This window comes from Erinaceus europaeus, chromosome 18, assembly GCF_950295315.1.
Source record: "Erinaceus europaeus chromosome 18, mEriEur2.1, whole genome shotgun sequence".
Classification (NCBI taxonomy): domain Eukaryota; kingdom Metazoa; phylum Chordata; class Mammalia; order Eulipotyphla; family Erinaceidae; genus Erinaceus; species Erinaceus europaeus.
The window spans coordinates 20,861,675-20,882,296 of record NC_080179.1 but is presented as its reverse complement, the minus strand read 5'-3'; the positions used below and the strand labels follow the sequence as shown (position 1 = coordinate 20,882,296).

Sequence of the window (20,622 nt, the reverse complement as noted above, 5' to 3'; positions counted from 1 at the left end):
TCAAGGTTTTTCTGACTGCAAGGGGTCCTGTCACAAGGGGTGCATCAGCAGAACCCAGTGATCTGTAAAACTGAGCTAAACTCTTTGAGCTATAGTTCTCCTCAAGATCTGCTTATCAGACTCATCTAGTCCCAGAGAACTAGGTTTCTAATAAAAGTTTCTATGAGAAGAGCAAGATGGAGTCTGTCATGTCTGTTCACTTATATAACAGAAGCACTGACTTAAGTGCCATGTACTGTAATTGTTGTCAGTGTCATCAGTCGAGTACAACTGTGATAGCAAATACCACAAAAGTATTGCCCTTTTCTGACATGGATATGTTTGAAGCATTAAAGTAAAATGTGTAGTGAGAGGGCAGGAATACGTAGGTTATACTGAGGCCATAGAAATGTATTTATGGGAGTCGGGTGGTAGCGCAGCGGGTTAAGTGCACATGGTGCGAAGCATAAGGACCAACGTAAAGATCCCGGTTCAAGCCCCCGTCTCCCCACCTGCAGGGGAGTCACTTCACAGGCGGTGAAGCAGGTCTGCAAGTGTCTGTCTTTCTCTCCCCCACTCTGTCTTCCCTTCCTGTCTCCATTTCTCTCTGTCCTATCTAACGACGACATCAATAACAACAACAATAGCTACAGCAACAATAAAAAACAACAAAAAGGGAAAATAAGTATAAATTTAAAAAAAAATAAATGTATTTATGCAAGTATATATCTTGTGCATCAAGATAATTTAATTGAAGCCATTGCAGTTTCCCTGAAGTCACTTCCTTCTTGATAGTACCTCCTTGCACATTGTTAACTATAGCTCTAACTAGAGTACTTCCTTCATCATACTAGATAACGGGGTGTCTCTCTTAAATATATGCTGGAGGTGACAGAAAACATTTATAACACTAAACTTAAATATTCTGTGACACATTTATGTCATGGTTTTTGGGATCATTTATGTCATGGTTTATGCCATCGGTTTTGTAAAATTTACAGATCGTTTTGCTTTTCTAATAAAGGAGGTGAATGGTTGATTAGGAAGTAGGTAAGAGTGTTGTTTTAAGGGATTAGATTACAAGACACTTGAGTTAAGTTGGGATAGCCACTTTGGATAAAACATTGTTTCTGGAATCCAAGGAATTTGGCCAGTATTTCCCTCTCCACTATGACTTTAGTTAAAATGATGCCTTTCTTTTTTCTTGTCATCTGTTAATTTTCTCTGTTAGCCTCCCAAAGACTTTCAACTGACAGTGGAAAATCCCAAAGGTCAGATAAAAATAAGACTATATGTCCCTTGGCTCCTCAGAAAGCAATTAAACAGGTTCCAACATTGTTAAAGGGCCTTTATGGTTATTAAGGAATAGAGGTTGTTACCAAATATGCTAATATCTAAAGAGTGGATGGGGCATTTTAAAAGCCATTTAAAGGGAGTCGGGAGATAGCACAGCAGGGTAAGCACACATGGTGAGAAGTGCAAGGACTGGAGTAAGGATCCCTGTTCAAGCTCCTGGCTCCCCACTTGCAGGGGAGTCGCTTCATAGGTGGTGAAGCAGATCTGCAGGTGTCTTTCTCTCTCCCTCTCTGTCTTCCCCTCCTCTCTCCATTTCTCTCTGTTCTGTCCAACAATGGCAACATCTGTTGTTTTCGACGGGTTATGTTGTTTTCGCCGGGCTGGCTTCACAGGCGGGTAGCAAGACGACCAGGGACTCATGGTTGAGCTGTAGGCAGTATCTCTTTATTCATGCAGGACGCAGCACAATCTAAGACGAGCTAAGCTAAACTCAAGTATTGTAAAACTCACAATGCTGTCTTTATATATACTTGCCATGTAGGGTGGAAACAGGATGTGACATAGAGAGGGTGGAGAGAAAAGTGACTGTTGAAAATCAGAGTGTGACAAGGAGGGGGCAGAACAGGCGAGAATCCTATCACTGAACCACCAATGCCCTGGAGTGCTTTATGTAAATGTAAAAGTGATTTATGTAAATAGACCAAAGCTTTGAATGGGATTAAATCTATTCCTATATAGGCATATGGTTAAGCAGAAGCCAGGGGGAGCTGGCATACTATCCAACATCTCCCCCTTTCTTTTTAACTATTTGCCATAGTATCAGGATTGTGGGGTGAACAGAAGCCTATATCGTACAGGCATTTTCAAAAGAACTGGCATAAGACATGGAAAACAAAATAGGCGAGCAGCAATAACCAGTGTGATGCCAAGGGGAACGTTTCTTGCCTCAAAGGGCAAGGCCTAGCAGGCAAAAGGGCATTTCTTGCCTCTGGGAACGCTTTATGCCTCTGGGGGCATCTCTTGCCTCAAAGGGCGTTTCCTGCCTCTGTGGGCATCTCTTGCCTCTTGGGGCGCTTCATGCCTCTGTGGGCATAACCTAGTAAGGAAGGGGAGTTTTTTGCCTCTGGGACAGAGCCTGCAGGCGAGGGGACATGGTCTATAAAGTCTCAAGGCAATTGGCTGAAGTTAGTCTTTGAGAAACACAGCAGCGTGTACCAGTAAGTCCAATGGAGGTGTCAGTCCAAAGTAGCTGACCACAGAAGAAAATACCAGAGGATGAAACGCTGCACATCTGTCTCGATGGGGAATGTCGGCCACCAGAATTCTGCTTTTCTGTAGAGAGTGAGCTTTGGAGTCTGTGAATCTGTTTCTTCAGGTCGTGCCAGGTCTCATCATTGGTTTCTGGGGGTGTGTTGTAATCATTCCATCTTGTGGGCGATGTCAGAGAACAGGGGTTCAAATGGATTTCCAGAAATTTTTATTTGAGTAGATGCTTTTTCATGTGAAGACTTGACAGCTGAAATTCACTTACTTGTCAAACAAAACTTATAGCAGATTAGAAGTTTACTGTAATTGATAACTCCATTATAATTGGAAGTCTTTTCTAGTATGATTTTAAGGTTGTTTAAACAGTTTAAACTCAATAAAATGTGGAAAGGTAAACAGAAGAACCACGGTTAAAAGCCTCAGGCATGAGAATAATTAACATAATCATTGCACTATCTGCCCCACCCATAACTCATCCAGTTTTCAGGATTAAACGTTTTAGATTCATGTCAAAACGTAAAAGAGAAATCAAAGGAGGGAAAAAACAATTTTTGGGATTGTTTCTGGATGTCTCTAGAAATCATGGCTGCGTCCAGCATTTTTTTCTTTAAGTCAATGTCAAACAAAAATTCAGTCATTTAAATCATTCTATTATGAAACACAACTTGAACCAGATTATCAAGATCTCACCATGTAGGATTAAGAGTCCCCGGAGGGCGTCCTAGTCCAAAAAGCTCCTCAAAATTCCATTTAGGGTGCTTCTGACTGTTCCTGCTGGATTGCTTCAGGCACCCATTTTTAAAAGTGTCTTCCCATCGAAGAAAGAATCCAATCAGGAGAGTAGAACTAACCACGTGTCTCCATTCTTGGGGACTGCCAGGGTACAGGAGAACACTCCTCAAATTAGAGTAGTCCTTCTCCATGGGAAACATGCGAGAAGAAGTCCAGAAAGTCCCAGGGGAAATCCCCATGCATATCCCAAGGTCTACAATCAAGGTCATAAAGAACCAAACTGTGGCCCGGAGCAAAATGTAGTCCTTTTCCTCAGGAAACATGAGAGAGGGAATCCAGAAAGTCCAAGGAAAAATCTCCATGCATCTCCCAAGCTCTATGATCCCGGTCATAAGAAACCGAAGTTCCCGGTCAGGGAACCGAAATGTGGCCCAGAGTAAAATGTTCCAGAGACAGAGAAACTGTCTCATAATGAAACAGTAGAGGCTTTGGCAAACCTCTTCATAAGTAGAAGAGAAGACCATAGTGCATAGGTAGGCAAAGTCTTCACTTATCTGGGAGTTGCGCAGGTTCAGTCCCACGTTGTGGCGCCATGTTGTTTTCGCCGGGCTATGTTGTTTTCGCCGGGCTGGTTTCACAGGCGGGTAGCAGATGACCAGGGACTCATGGTTGAGCTGTAGGCAGTATCTCTTTATTCATGCAGGACGCAGCACAATCTAAGACGAGCTAAGCTAAACTCAAGTATTGTAAAACTCACAATGCTGTCTTTATATATACTTGCCATGTAGGGTGGAAACAGGATGTGACATAGAGAGGGTGGAGAGAAAAGTGACTGTTGAAAATCAGAGTGTGACAAGGAGGGGGCAGAGCAGGCGAGAATCCTATCACTGAACCACCAATGCCCTGGAGTGCTTTATGTAAATGTAAAAGTGATTTATGTAAATAGACCAAAGCTTTGAATGAGATTAAATCTATCCCTATATAGACATATGGTTAAGCAGAAGCCAGGGGGAGCTGGCATATTATCCAACAAACATCAATGACAACAACAATAATAATTACAACAACAATAAACAACAAGGGCAACAAAAGTGAAAATAAATAAATAAATAAATAAAGGCCATCTAAAATGATCTAGTACTTAGGGGCATAGTTACTTAAAAGGATCCAGGAACAATAGAGAAGCCAGCAATAGGGTTAGTTGTACTATAATTTCAATGAGAACATACAAAGATGGTTTTAGATTATTGTGAAAGGAGATATGTGATTACACTCTTCTAATAATAGAAAAGCACTGCAATTAATAAAAGGGTAATGCTTTAAAGTAACAAAATCTAAAACAAAAGAAACTAACTTTACTAGTTAAGTATGTGTTCCTGAAGTAAGGTGTTGCTAGCCCCTGTTGGGAGTAAAGTACATTGGGAACAAATGAATGCTTGCATGAATAAGTATAAGCAGAAAGACATTCAAAAGGTGGGTAAACATTGTTATTTGGGTTTGTTCTGGACCACTGAGTCGATAACAATAATGTAATTGTGTACTTGCCTGCTTTCTTCAACCCTATCAATAAAGGTCTCACATTAGCTTACAAAGGGAAAGAAAAAACAATAACAACAACAAAAAGCAAACAATGAAACAAAAAGCTTAAGTCAATTAGCAACCTTGGGAATAAAAGAAGGAGGTTGGTCTGGATTTTAGTTTTCTGACCCTAAGTTCTTTAACATATTTCTCCATAGACAACATATTTTGCTCAATTAACTCAGTACACTTTATATTAATGAAACCTAACAGAAAATCCTGTCTCAGTTGAATGTACTCAGGCAAAAGGTGCCCAAAAAGCTGATGTTACAGAGCTTTTCTGAAAGACATTTGCAGACAAAGTTTAAATGAATGGATCAATTCAGTCAAAGTTTCGGTTCTGTCTTTTCTTTTACGGTTATTAGTTTCCTCTCAGGGATCTCTAGTTTTTCCCATGCCTCTTAAGCAAAATTATGAGTAGTAAACTTTATTAAGAATTCAGGAGCATGAATTTTAATTCTGGGACACTAGCCAAAAATATTTGGAAGAACACTTGACCCTGAGTTTATTGTAAAGGAACTGTCCTGGTGGAAAGAGACTTCCACTATGACTATTCCTGGTGGGGAATTGGCGGGGGAGGAATTCTACTTAAGACCCTATTATGAAGATCTATTATTTCAACTCCTATTTTGGGAGTTAGGTCATGCTAATTTTATTTCAAATGTTGGTTGTCCTTTAGTATATAATTGTTAGAACATTAAGTAAGTGAATCTAGATATGCTTATATTTAATACAAGATAGAAAATTGGGGAGAGAGACTTCAATTATCAAAATGAGGTATTTATTGAAGATCAAGGGGTTAGACAGAAGGATATTAGATTATTGAGCTTCTCTTCTTTATTCAGAATAGATTATTCATTAAGACAGTACTATTGAAGAAACTGGAAGGTTATATATTGAGGAAATAGTAATACATTTTAAGGATTTCCAGTGTTTTAATAACAGATAATAAAACACTATTTAATTTCCAAAACCATTTTTTATCTTATTTTAATTTTTTAATCTTTATTTATTTATTGCATAGAGACAGTCAGAAATTGAGAGGGGAAGGAGGAGATAGAGAGTAAGAGAGAGAGGTCCGGCAGATGGCACAGTAGTTAAAGCATTGGACTCTTAAGCATTAGGTCTCAAGTTCAATCCCCAGCAGCACATGTACCAGAGTGATGTCTGGTTCTTTCTCTCTCTCCTCCTATCTTTATCATTAATAAATAAATAAAATCTTTAAAATAGAGGGAGGAGAGAGAGTTAGAGAAACAAAGAAACTTGTGTAGCATTGCTTCACTATTTGTGAAGCTTTCCCCCTGCAGGTGGGGACTAGTGACTCAAACTTGGGTCCTTGTGCATTGTAACCTGTGTACTCAATTAGATCGACCACTACCGTTACCCCCCCCCCCAAAAAAGAAAAAACATTTTGTTAATGTATGACTGAGATACAAAAAAAAAGTAAGCCTGGAAATCTAGCATAAGGGAGGACCTTAAAGCTAAAGAAGGAATAGGGTAGGAAATATTATTGCCTTTGGGGATGATTGTCTTAGTGATTCTTCTTCTTCTAGCGTTTGCCATTCTTCCGTAGCCAGTCAACAGCGTCAGGTTGAGCCTGATGTAAAGTTTCGAGACCTCCTTTGAATCTGGAGAGCTGGCAGTCGTTGACTATGTGGGTCATAGTCTGTCTGGAGCCGCAGGGGCAGTTTGGGTCGTCTCTGGCTCCCCAGCGATGGAACATAGTGGCGCACCGGCCATGGCCTGTTCGATAGCGATTGAGGAGGGCCCAATCATAACGTGCTAGGTCAAAGCCGGGTTGACGCTTGCAGGGGTCTGTAATGAGGTGTTTGTTCTTTACCTCAGCTGACTGCCAACTCTGTTTCCAAGAGACTGGAACAGAGAAGTTCAGTGTAGGCGTAGGGGACCAGATTGGGTGACGAGACGTCAAGCGTTGGACAGGGTGGGCGAAGATATCCGCGTATATTGGCAGGTCCGGTCGAGCGTAGACGTGGGAAATGAACTTAGATGATGCCGCATCCCGACGAATATCTGGCGGGACGATGTTGCTAAGAACTGGCAGCCATGGAACCGGGGTGGAACGGATGGTTCCAGAAATGATCCTCATGGAGGAATATAATTTGGAATTGACCAAATGGACATGGGGGCTACGGAACCATACTGGGGCACAGTATTCTGCAGTGGAATAGCATAATGCCAGAGATGATGATCGTAGTGTGGAAGCGCTCGCGCCCCATGAGGAGCTGGCCAGTCTTGCAATGATGTGATTCCTCGCGCCCACCTTTGCTGCAGTTTTTATGAGATGTTCGTGAAATGACAGAGTGCGATCGAGAGTAACGCCAAGATAGACTGGCTGGGCTTCATGCCGGATTCTCGTATCGCCAAGCTGCACATTAAGCTCATGCGAGGCCGAGGCATGGTATAGATGGAAAACAGATGATACCGTTTTTGCAGTGCTAGGGATTAGTCGCCATTTTTTACAGTAATCAGTCTTAGTGATAAAAGGCCTGAAATCTTTATTTGAGAGAAGTTTTCATGGCTTGTAGTGACCTGCATGGTGTGTGTGTGTGTGTGTGTGTGTGTGTGTGTGTGTGCTTTCACTGGAGGAGCACACATTTTTCCCCCCTCTAACAGTATGATATAAATAGATAATAGAGTTGGGGAAATAGCATCACAGTCATGCAAAATAATTTCATGCCTGTGGGTCTGCAGTCTCAGGGTCAATTCCCAGCTTCAGCCATAACTGAGCAGTGCTCTGGTGAGAGAAAGAGCAAAAGAAAAGATAAAGAGTTCATCGCTGTCTCTTTTATTTATTCTCTGAGATCTGCCTCTGTGAGGAGTTGGTTTCATGTATCCACAAGCCTCACGCTGTATTGATCAGGTGATGAGGTGCTGGCATGTTAAATTCCAGATAGTCCTGGAAAGACCCACTTGGTAGGTGTTCTCTGTAGTCACTCTTAAATTGTGTGATTAAAACTTTTTCTTAACATCAGAAACATGACATCTTGCCTTTGATTTTGAATTTTGAAGAATATTTATCTTTGTAACATTATCAGGTATCCACCAGATGTCACTGGTATAGTCTGTGATCAGGATTTGCTTTTTTTTTTTTTTTTCTTTTTTCTTAACTGGGTAATGTTTACTGAGAGGCTTTGATTTGGGGGAAATGCTTTATCTGGGGCCTAGTGACAATTAAGATTACTTTGCTGCTATGTGTGATACTAAATCCAGTTCCCCACTGGCATATATGTATATATTTTCTGTTTATAAGCATAAGATCAGAAATTTCCTGGGTATTTTTTTCTGTTTTACCTATAGAAAATATATATATATATTTAAACAAATAAATGTGCAGTCGATGAACAATGCAAGAGTTAGAAGACCCTGAGAAACTAATAATTCAAACAGAACATATAGTTGGTGCTCTGTTTATGTGTATGTGAGTATCCAGGAAACTGTAATTGCAGGTTGAATTGCTGGGTGCAGAAGTTAAGATAGAAAAGTCTGGGGCTAGTAAAATAGCTTACTTGGATAGTGTGCTTCTTTGTCCTGTGTGTGACCCACATTCTAGCTTTGCCCCTACTATATTGTGGTAAGATTTGGAGTTGTGGTATCTCTTTCTCTCACTCTTGCTCTTTCTCCCTTCTCTCTCCTTTCATATTTCTCTATTTCTCTGTATCTGAAAAAGTCATCTTAGAGCAGTGAAACTGTTGGTATGCTTCTAAATTCTGCTTATAAGACCTTCTGTTTTGATCATCACGTTAGGTTCGCTTGTATTGCTTAACGCTGTGGTCTGTTTACATAATCATTGTTTTAATTGTTTTAATCCCCACTGGTTCGAACTCTTTTCCCACTCTGCCCCCTCTCCTAGTCACACCCTGTTTTCCACCACTCTCTTTTCGCTCCACTCTTTCTATGTCACATCTGTTTCCACCCTACTTGGCGAGTATAAATACAGCTGCTCTTCTGATTAAACATATATGGGATTGCCTTCCGGCTCCTAGAGTCCCAGAGTCTCTCTCCTGCGACCCTAGCCCAGCACGAGTTCCTGATCCCTCTCCCACGCAGCAGCCTAGGTTGGCTCCAGTCAGTTCTTTCCAACCCAGAGAGCCCTTGCTCGGGAAGAAGCACCCTCAGGCTATCCCGGCATGAAACCTACATGATGATTAAAAAAATAAAAGAAAAAGTCTGTATGAAAGTAAACTTGTGTCTACTTAAATGGTACAAGTTGTACTATTCAAGGGTCAACTATACTGTGATCATTATTGCTACTTATATATTTAGCTTTCACTATAAAAATAGGGTTTATCCACAGAAAATCTGACACCAAATATGTACATATTTTCCTTCGTAACTTCTAATTCTCCTACAATTCATTACTTTAGTTCTGGCATCATCCACCTGGAGTTAGCATGGGATGTGATGAGTTAAGTCTTAGTTAAGTCTATAAGACTACACTCATATCAGATGCCAGTTACAAGTCCTGGGCCTTTTTTTTCTTCTGACAAGTTTGCTGTAAATTGTAGTTCCCAGGCTCCATTCTTTTCTTTTCTTTTTAAAAAATATTTATTTATTTATTCCCTTTTGGTGCCCTTGTTGTTTTTCCAGGCTCCATTCTTAATTTCTAGTAATGTGCTAGAATAACTCATAGAACTCTGGGAAACAGTTACGATTACTGATTTATTATAATGAGCACAACTCAGGAAGAGCCAAATGGAAGAGATGCACAGGACAAAGTATTGGGAGGTAGAGATGGAGGTTAATGTTCTCTCCATGCATACATTTCACATTTCTCTTTCATTGTATTTTCAGCTTCTGAATTGTCCAAATACCCCTGTTCGGGGAGGCTGTATTACATAGGTTTGACTGATTAAATCATTACCCCCTCCCCCCATCTCACCTCCTTTGAAGTACAAGGTACAGCTAGTATTTCCAACTCTCTAATCACAGGATTCCTCTGCACACAGTCCCCATCCTCTAAGAGGTGTCTCAATAGCACAAACCTAGCTATTATTGCAGGAGAAAGTTTCTTCCCCCATAGTGCCCTGGTCTTGTTCCCCAAAGAATTGCAGGCATTATAAACTTTTATTTAGGAAAATGAAAAGCAATTGCATAGAAATATGTATGGATCACTGAGTCAAAATAGCTGATTGCTGAAGAAGCTGAGCCCTTTTGTACACTTTTTAAGGGCAGGCCTTCACTTCCTTTCTAAGACACACCTATACCTATTACAACTTCCGGTGTTCTTCCTTTTTCCTCTTCCTCCCTAGGGGAAACAAAGGGCCTGACTTGCTCAGGTAATCTCCAAACTTATCTCTGGCTCACTGATAGGGCCAAAAATAAAGGTTCCTGGACACAAAAGGACTGAGTTCCTGTGAAACTGGGGTTTAAGGCCCTCTAATATTAATCTTCTCCTAACACTGGTGTAAATGAGTCTATTATGACTCTTACCACTCAGGAAATCCCAAGGGCTTTAAAATGCCTTGTTCCAGAAACAGTGATGAAGAACATATGTACACACAACACACACACACACACACACACACACACACACACACACACACACACACACATCCTAGTGAATCTTAAAAGAATTTTCTGACCTCATTCACAAATAGGTAGTCCATCTCCTAATTTCAAAATGTTCTAGAAAGCCACCATTGTATACTCTGACAATGATTTCAAAAAAGCTATATTCAAAGAGACATTTTCTCTTTTACTTTGAAGAAAGAATCATATCTGAATTTTGGAGTTGGTATTAGTTAAATCAAAAGGCTAAAAGACCGAAGAGGAGATCTCACATAACCATTCCAAAGCAAGTGGTTTATACTGCAAAATGACTCCATCCCATGGACTTGTTAATCTTATACAGGAATGGCTTGGCTACAGCTAGGTTGCTGGGAACTCCAGCCAGCAATAATGGAATAAAAGAGTGAAGAAAGCATGCTGGCTACTTTATGGCTTGCACCAGAGATGACCCACACTATTTTACTTGCTCCGTTGCTCAGAGAAACAGGAAGGATGGACTTGGGTGGAATACTGGCACTTTCCAGCACAGTGCTAAGTGACTCCTTGGTTTAGTTGGTGACAACTTACACATGACCTTCAAATATGGCTCTTGATATTTTTTCAGGAGGTACACTCAGTGTACAGAATTTTGGCTGGGATTTTGAATATTGGAAATATTGAGTTTGCTGCTATTTCCTCTCAACATCAAACTGATAAAAGTGAAGTGCCCAATACAGAAGCTTTGGAAAATGGTAATTTTTTATGCATGTGATCTGTGTTGCCAATATTTCTTCTGCTGTGGTCATTTACCAAGACCTTACAAAACATATTGTGGCTGTTGCTGTTCCTTTTGTAGGCTTTAGGTATCTGTATGGAATGGTGTTTCCCAAAGATGAAGATCATCAGTGATCTTCGTGTAAGTTTCAGATAGATGTTCTGCAGAAAAGAATCCCATGGCAGGAAACTTTGAGCAATGGTCCTAAACACTGGCTTCTTTTGAATCTCATATATAACTGGGGGAGAGGAGTAACTAAAGAAACAGGATCTTACTGTGGAGCCCCTGAGTCAGCAGAGGAGAAAGCAATTAATTTTGCGCCACTGTTACGAGTAGAATATTGTTAACCTATTTATTTTTATGAGACTAACACACTGCCCACTGCCCTGAGGAGGCTGTGCAACCTATTGATTTTTAAATGCCCACAAGTAATAATGGTGGCAACAGGAATGAGAACCCTGAAATAGAAAAAAAAGAAAAAAGTAGAGTTAGCACCTTTTGTTTGCTAACTGTAGCACTCTTTATACCAGGAAATATACTAATGTGCTTTGTGACTCTGATTAAAATCCCTATCTGTTCTTCCAATTTAACTGACCAAAGACTGCTTCCTATGACTGTCCCCACCCCCATCAAACACTTGTAAGGAACTGTCATACATTTTGGGAGATATGGGTTGAGGGTTAAGGGCTTGACTTGTGTGTCTTTGATTCCTCAAAGATAGAACCAGGTTCAGAGTAGATCTTGAATAAAAACTGACTGGATGGATGGATAGATGGATGGATGGGTGGATGGATGGATGAGTAGACATATGACTACATTATCTAGTGTCATAGTTATCCTTTGTTCCAGCTGCCTCTGTTCTCTGCATCAGCACTGAAGAGCTACAGGAGGCCCTCATCTCATACTGTGTGGTCACCCGTGGTGAGACCATCATCCGCTCCAATACTGTTGACAGGGCTGCAGATGTCCGAGATGCCATGTCCAAAGCCCTGTATGGGAGGCTCTTTAGCTGGATTGTAAATCGTATCAATACACTCCTTCAGCCAGATAAAAACATATGGTGAGCTCCCCTGGGAAAAGAGGCATGGGGAATGCTGCCAACTACCTTGGGTTTTGTGGTCCTCCCTTGTTTTTTTTTTTTTTTTTTTTTTTTGCTTGTTTGCTTATTTGCTTCCAGGGTTATTGCTGGGACTCTGTTGGCACTACAAATCCACTGCTCCTGGTGGCCATTTTTTTGGATAGGACAGAGAGAAATAGGGGAGGGGGATAGAGAGATAGAGAGGGAGAGAAAAAGATAGACACCTGCAGACTTGCTTCACCACTCATGAAGCTGCAGGTAGAGAGCCAGGGCTTGAACCCAGGTTCTTGCACTTAATAGGATGTGTGTTTAACCAGGTGCACCGCCATCCGGACCCCCCTCTTGGGTTTTATTTGGCCAAATATGCAATCTTTCTTCTTCTAACAGAGAAAGGAGAAAAAAAGATGGGGGGGCATTAAAATAGCTTACCTGCTTAGTGCAACTGCTTTGCCAAGCGCAGGACCCAGGTTTGATCCCAGCCCCCACCACACTGAAGGAAGCTTCACTGCTGTAGTGCCTTCCCCTCTTCTGAAAAAGTCAGCCTGAAGCAGTGAAGCCCCGGTGCTAGGGGGGAAAAAAAAAAAAGTAAAAAAGAATAAATGAAACAAAGGAGAAAGAGATAGGGAATGCTGAAGTGACAGCCCGAGAGATATATAATTAACAGCCTTTATACTGTTGCTTTTGAGAAAACAGGATTGGCTGGGAACTGTGCAAGCTGAGCTCACCTTAAGCTCTACACATTTTTTTAATTAAAAAAAATTTCTATTTGTTTATTATTGGAAAGCCCTACGATTTAGTCAGCTATACATTCTAAATCACAGGCTTCTACAACAAGGTTAATCAAACCCTCCTGATAATGTTATTATGCTGTCATTGCTGGGGTTTCACTACTCCAGGCTGAGTTTTCAGGTAGAGACCACACAGCAAAGCTTCCTCTGATGCTGTAGGGAATGAGCTCAACACTGGTTTGTGCATTGGGCAGAGCAGGCATACTATCCAAGTCAGCTACTTAGCTAGTCTCTGTTATTAGCTGCTCTTAGTCTCAACTAAAGCATTTCATGGAAGATTCTACAGTACCTTTCATCATAACTACTATGACTACCACTATAGCTACTGCTACAACTTTTCCCGCCTGTCTATGGTTCCTATGTTGTGAAAGACCTGCCATCAAATTCTAAAGCGCATTCTTCCAGTTATAATTGGTGGGTGAGTGGGTAGGTGGAAGAATGAATGAGCATAACTCGGGGCCCTTCAAACAGTAGGTTCCTCTTTAATCTCTTGGACATTCAGCTTCTTAGTAAGATTTTAAAGAACACTACGGCTTTAAAAGAAAACCAGTTGGAAGTACTTTATGACACAGAATGTTTCTTGGTGGCAGAATGCTGCTTTCCATGCAAAGATAAATATGTGGGTACATATATTCTCTCTGTCCTAAGATGAATGTTTCCACCTCTAAGGGGTTTTATTCTCTTTCCTGCAGTAGTGCAGATGATGGTCTGAATGTGGGCATCTTGGATATTTTTGGATTCGAGAACTTTCAGAGAAATTCATTTGAGCAGCTCTGCATAAACATCGCCAATGAGCAAATACAGTACTATTTCAATCAGCACGTGTTTGCCCTTGAACAGGTAATACAATAGTGAACTCAGAAGTCACTAAACCTTCTGGGAAAGCGATCTGTCTCTAAACTATCCTCAATCTGAAGCATAAATCCTGCTAGGCTAATAATAAAAAGCTTTAGAGGGGGAAAAAAAAAACACTGGTGAGGCAGTTCTGTCAAAATAAATAGTCTAGATTTAGTCTGAAAAATAGAGGTCTTGCTTTTTGTGGAAAGGTGCATTTCCTCACTTGAGTAGACAAGCCAATTATTTAAATGTTTTTTCTAAGTTTCATATGTGTGCTGCCCCAAATGCTGTACTCTTTTGTGCTTTATCTAACTGAAAATATTTATGATTGTGTCTGAAGTGACACAAGAGTGTTGTTAAATCTGGCACAAAAGTTCTTCTTGTTTTGGCCAGTGATTATTTTTATTGCCATTTATTTATTATTTTAAATTTATTATTATCTTTATTTATTTATTGGATAGGGACTATCAGAAATTGAGAGGAAAGAGGAGATAGAGAGGGAGAGAGAGACACCTGCAGCCCTGCTCCACCAAGTGTGAAGCTTTCCCCCTGCAGGTGGGGACCAGCGGCTTGAACCCAGGGCCTTGCGCATTGTAACATGTGCGTTCAACTAGGTGCACCACCACCTGGCCCATTTATTTATTTTTGTATTTATTTACTTATTTATGTGGAGGGGAGAGAGAGAGAGAGAAAGAGAACCAGAACACCACTCTGGAACATGGGATGCCAGGGATCAAATGTGAGTACTTATACTTGAAAGTCTAATGTTTTATCTACTGTGCCACCTCCTTCACCCTGGCCAGTGATTCTGCTGAACTCTCAAACTGGCCATTCCACCCCCTGTTCTGCACACCAGGTCCCATAGGAACAGGAGAAGTGAAATATGTTCTTGAAATGCAAGCCTTTTCCTTATGAATTAAATGGTTTATGAAACTAGCTATGTGGACCCAAAGTCTGGGCCTTTCTTTCCCACCCTATCCCTCCCTTAATCTCAAGATTCTTCTGCATATAGTAGGTGCAATAATGAAATACTATGACTGAGTCCTCTGTTTCAATGCAAGAGACAGAGGACTCATAAGCTATATTGTGATTAGGTCAATGTAAGGACATGGATGAAAAATTCTAGTCTTGGTTTGATCACTCAGAGCTATATAAATCCATATGCACTATCCTCTCCAACCAGCCTCTATAAAACTTCACCACATTATAGTCCATGTTCCTTCAGGTTTTTCCTCTGGGAAACCTAGAGTTTTTCCAGTTTTCCAGCCTGAGATGATTTTCTTGCAGAATCCTTTGCAGAAGTTACAAGTCCGCTTTCTTCTTGGCTTTAACCTTATTTGTCACCAAAATAGGTGTTTTTCCCAACTCACCTTCTTCCTACACTAGTTTCTAGTCACTGATCAGTGTTTGGAAAGCAGAGAGGCAGCCCTTCATCTGTTGCAGCAGCTGCCTGCCCAAAGATGTAAACTCAAAGCTTCAACTGTGTTCTGTGAGTCTATTAGCAGGGGCTGGGTGGTGGCGCACCTGGTTGAGCACACATGTTACAGTGTCCAAGGACCTGGGTTCGGGCCCCCGGCCCCTACCTGCAGAGGGAAAGCTTCACAAGTGGTGAAGTAGGGCTGCAGTTGTCTCTCTGTCTCTCTCCCTCTCTATCACCCCCTTCCTTCTCGATTTCTGGCTGTCTCTATCCAAATAAATAAATAAATAAAGATAATTTTAAAAAAAGAGTCCATTACCACTCATAATTCCTTTATCAATGATTTAATAATAGCTTATAAGATTATAAGATTACAAGCCTACAGCTGAAGTTTTGTGCTCCTCCCCAATCGCCACCATAATTCTCATCAAATCTTAGATAGACTTTGGCTCCACCACCACCCCCAACTTTGGGCAAATTTATATGTTTTAGTCATCTGTATTCCACTTGTGTTTGAAACTATCTAGTTTTTTCCCCTCTTCACTTATTTCTCTAAGCATAATCACCTCCAGTTCTATCCAATTGTGCCCTGAATGCTACAATGTCATCTTTTTTTTTTAATATTTATTTATTCCCTTTTGTTGCCCTAGTTGTTTTTTATTGTTGTAGTTATTATTGTCGTCGTTGTTGGATAGGCCAGAGAGAAATGGAGAGAGGAGGGGAAGACAGAGTGGGGGAGAGAAAGATAGACACCTACAGACCTACTTCACCACTTGTGAAGTGACTCTCCTGTAGGTGGGGAGCCGGGGACTCGAACCGGGATCCTTACACCGGTCCTTGCGCTTGGTGCCACATGCACTTAAACCGCTGCGCTACCGCCCGACTCCCCAATGTCATCTTTTTAAGTTGCAGAGTACTATTCCATTGTGTATATATCTCATAACTTATTTATCCAGTCACCCACTGATGGGCATTTAGGTCGCTTCTATACCTTGGCTATTGTGAATCGTGCAGCTATGAACATAGAGGTGCACATGTCCCTTTGAGTTAATGTTTTCATGTGCTTTGGATATATGCCTGGGAGTGGTATTGCTGGATCAGAAGGTATTTCCATTTTTATATGTTTGAGGACTCTCCACGTTGCTGTCCACAGGGACTGCACCCTTCACACTCCCACCAATAACATGCTCATGCATTCTGTGTTGCCATACACTGCAAATATATGCCAAAGCGGCCTGGAGGTGCCTTGAACAGTTTCAGGCTAGAGAGATTCATGTCCCCTTTCTCTCCAGATGGAGTATCAGAATCAAGGTATTGACGCTTCACCCGTGGGGTATGAGGACAATCGCCCACTCTTGGACATGTTCCTCCAGAAGCCCCTTGGACTACTTGCACTTCTGGATGAGGAAAGTCGGTTTCCTCAGGCATCTGATCAGACCCTAGTTGGTAGGTATTTGGGGGGTAAAGCATATACGCTTAGCAGAGAATTTGGTTTGAACCATCCACTGTGTGTGGTTTAAAGAAACTCTCCTACATATTTTGGCCACCTGACTCTTCTGTCATAAACTAATTTCCCATGTGCAATTTTTATTTCAGTCTATGTATGGCACGGATTGATTTGTAGTATAATTTGAAGTCAGGGAGTATGATATCTTTATTGTTGTTATTTTTCTCAGTATTCTTTTTTAAAAATTTTAAAATATTTATTTATTCATTTTCCCCTTTTGTTGCCCTTGCTGTTGTTTTTAATTGTTGTAGTTATTATTGTTGTTGTTATTGATGCCATCGTTGTTGGATAGGAGAGAGAGAAATGGAGAGAGGAGGGGAAGACAGAGAGGGGGAGAGAAAGATAGACACCTGCAGACCTGCTTCACCAGCTGTGAAGCGACTCCCCTGCAGGTGGGGAGCCAGGGGCTCGAACTGGGATCCTTACACCGGTCCTTGTGCTTTGAGCCACCTGCGCTTCTTCTTCTAGCGTTTGCCCTTCTTCCGTAGCCAGTCAACAGCGTCAGGTTGAAAGCTGTCAGGAGCTGCTTGTTGCTGGCTTTGAAAGTGACTGGTATCCATGTGGATTCAGTCAGCTCGGAAGGATTGTCAGTTTCCCCAATGAATGGGTACTCACGGGATGCACCACGAGAAGGTCGATCCAATGCATCCCAGCCACCTGCACTTAACCTGGCTCAGTATTATCTGGAACCTTTCTTGTTCTGTAAATTTGTTTTCTTCTGTTTCTGTGAAGTCAGTGAGATGTAAAAAGGGTTAATTTTTTTTTTTCTAACCAGAACACTGCTCAGCTCTGGTTTATGGTGGTTTAAAGGATTGAACCTAAGACTTTAGAACCTCAGGAATGAGAATCTCTTTGCATAACCATTATGCTATCTACCCCCCTCCCAAGATTTAAATAGGGATTGAATTTAACCTATGGATTGCTTTAGGTATAGTGGTCACTTTAACACTGTTTATTCTGGTCCAAGAGCAAGCAGGGAATATTTGTGAGTGTGTGTGTGTGTGTGTGTGTGTGTGTGTGTGTGTGTGTATGTATGTGTGTCTGTCTGTCTTCCTCAGCTTCTTTTAACAGTATCATATGGTTTCCAATATCCAGGTCCTCAACTTACTTGATTAAATTTAATCTTGGGTATTTTCTTATTTTTATGTGATTATAAATGATTGTTGAATATATTGAATATATAGATACACAACACATTTTTTGTATCTTGATTCTTTAGTCTACAAGATCAATATATTCATCATTTGTTTTTTTTTTAATTTTATTTGTTTTATTAATTTTTGCAAGAAGTAGGGAGAAATTGAGAAGGGGAAGATAAAGAGGGAGAGAGAAATAGCAACACCTGTAGTACTGCTTCACAGCTTCTAAAACTTTCCTTCTTCTTGTGGGGACAGGGGGGGCTTGAACCAAGGTTCCTGTATATTGTAACATGTGCACTCAACTGAATTCCCACCATCCAGCCCCTATATTCATTATTTCTAAGAGGATGGTTTTGTTCATTCCTTTGTTTATTTATTTGTTTGTTTTGGTGGTGCTATCTATAGCATGTCATCCACATATAGTAATAATCTTACTTTTTCCTTTTCAATAATAATACCTCTTATTTCTTTTTCTCTCCTAGTTGCTCTGACCAGGGATTTCAATATTACATTAAATAACAGTGGTAAGAGTAGACACCCTGTCTTACTCCTGATAGAAAATAAAAAAACGTCAGTTTTCCCCCTTTTCCTATAATGCTAGTTATGTATGTCTTACATATGATCTTTATTATCTTTATTTCCCCCTTTACTGAGAATTTTTGTTATACCTGGCATATGAATCATGCAAATGCTTCCTGCATCTGTTGCGATGATCATATGATTTTTTTTTCCTGAGGTCCTAGATTCTTTTTTTGTTTTCAATTTTTAGTTATAAAATGTAAATATTGACACGACTGATTACAGGATAGGAGGGGTACATTTCCACATAGTTCCTACCACCAGAACTTTGTATCCAATCTCCTCACTTAATAGCTTTCCTATTCTTTAACCCTCTGGGAGTATGGATCCAGGATCATTATGAGGTGCAGAAGGTGGAAGGTCTGGCTTCTGTAATTGCTTGCCTGTCGAACAGGGCCATTGGCAGGTTGATCCATACTCCAAGCCTGTCTCTCTTTCCCTAGTGGGGCAGGGCTCTGGGGTTCGTGTTGTTGACTTGTTGTATCACAGTGATGAATTTGCATATGTTGAAGCATCCTCAAGTTCCTGGATCATGGTGTATGATCCTTTTTTTTTTTTTAATGTACTATTGAATTCTGTTTGTTAACTTGTTCAGGATTTTGCATCTGTCTTTAGAGATATTGACCTATAATTTCCTACTTACCTAGTTACCTGATAATCTGTCAGGACAGCACTGTAGGTAATACCATCAGTACTTGGATCATCCTTATTCTACACTAAGTTTTAGTTACACTAAGTTTTATTTATTAGACGGTGGTATGGGTCCAACCTTAGTATGTGACTTCCTGGATTTCTGTAGAATATGCATTGGTGCATCCAAGTTGCCTGTTGTCTTAGTGCTTGCTGATCCAGCAAAGGTGTGCAATGAGGATAGCAGTCCAAAGTGTCATAGTGCAACTATCTGCTGGAGACATAGCTCTCAGCTAGCTAAATAACTGTAAGAAGTGCACTGTAGGCCTACTGCCAATGGTGGTGGCAGTGTCCTGTGTCTTGACAGAAGCAGAATGTAGGAAGTGGGGGTTGGCAGGCAGTGGGGCTCCCTTGCTGAGTGCTTATGCTTTAGGAGGCTTATGGATTACTCACTAGCTGCATGGGGTCCCTATTTAGTTTGGATTTGTTTTGATCAGTAGTTTTCTCTGTTTTGTCACCTTGGCCCAACCCATCTTGAAAATATTGAGATTCTGTTTTTAATGAATTAAAATTTTTAGCAATTCTCTTAGCACATGCTCTGAGAGAATCCATGTCGTACAACAAACTCATCATCATATCTTAAATCCTTTCCATTTTCTTGTTTCTGCCAGTGGAAATACCACTGTCCTATGTCAATTTTATATTTTTTTCACATCACCATAGCTTCACTGCTCTGCATTGACTTTTTTTTTTTTCATATAGAGAGACAGAAATAGATAGAGTAGGAGAGGAAAAGATACCATAGCACTGAAGCTTCTCCCAGTGCAGTGGGGACTAGCCTCAAACCTGGGCCGAACCCATGACAAAGCAGGCATGCTATCCAAGTGAGCTCTCTTGCCTGCCCCCCCAATATTGCTTTTTCCTCCATTATTTTCCATAACCAACACTTGTTACTTCTCCTGTCATACCCTCTTAATGATATCTTCACCTGTCTCCCACTCATCTCTAGTAACTTTCTATAAAAGCCCCATCTGTATTTATGACTTCTAGCTTCTCTACTTGGACATCCTAACTAATTTAGTCTTTCTAGAGTCAACTTTTTCTTAGGTTACCATTGTATAAGGGGTGACAAAGATATTTAGCATAGTTCTTCATACCAAGCAGAGTCTTAATCACAATAGCAAAACAAAGACAGTTTTAATTAGGAAGAGAAAGTCTTGCTTATTTTGAACAGGTAGAAAGTAAATTTGTGAGTTGGAGCTTGGTGGTGGCTCACTTGATAGAGGGCACATGTCACCATGCACAAGGATGCTGGTTCCAGTCCTGGATTCCCACCTTCAGAGAGAAAAGCTTCATGAATAGTGTCTCACTTTCTCTTTCCCTCTCTATGTTCCCCCCTCCTCTCTCTATTTCTCTTTTGTCTCTGTAAAAATAAATAAGTAAAAACTAAAGATGAAACTTTTTTCTTTTAAAAAAAATTGATGTATGGGAAAGAATCACTTTTGGGAGATGA

General features: G+C 40.7%; 1 protein-coding gene across 1 annotated transcript in view; it reads left to right on the top strand.

Moving 5' to 3' along the window:
• The window catches only part of MYO3B (myosin IIIB), a 508,363-nt gene that overhangs the window by 208,062 nt on the left and 279,679 nt on the right, over positions 1–20,622 (top strand). The window contains exons 16-19 of the mRNA XM_060177727.1: positions 10,985–11,111; positions 11,984–12,194; positions 13,693–13,840; positions 16,547–16,700. Coding sequence (XP_060033710.1) covers positions 10,985–11,111; positions 11,984–12,194; positions 13,693–13,840; positions 16,547–16,700 — 640 coding nt within the window. The remainder of the gene's footprint in view (positions 1–10,984; positions 11,112–11,983; positions 12,195–13,692; positions 13,841–16,546; positions 16,701–20,622) is intronic.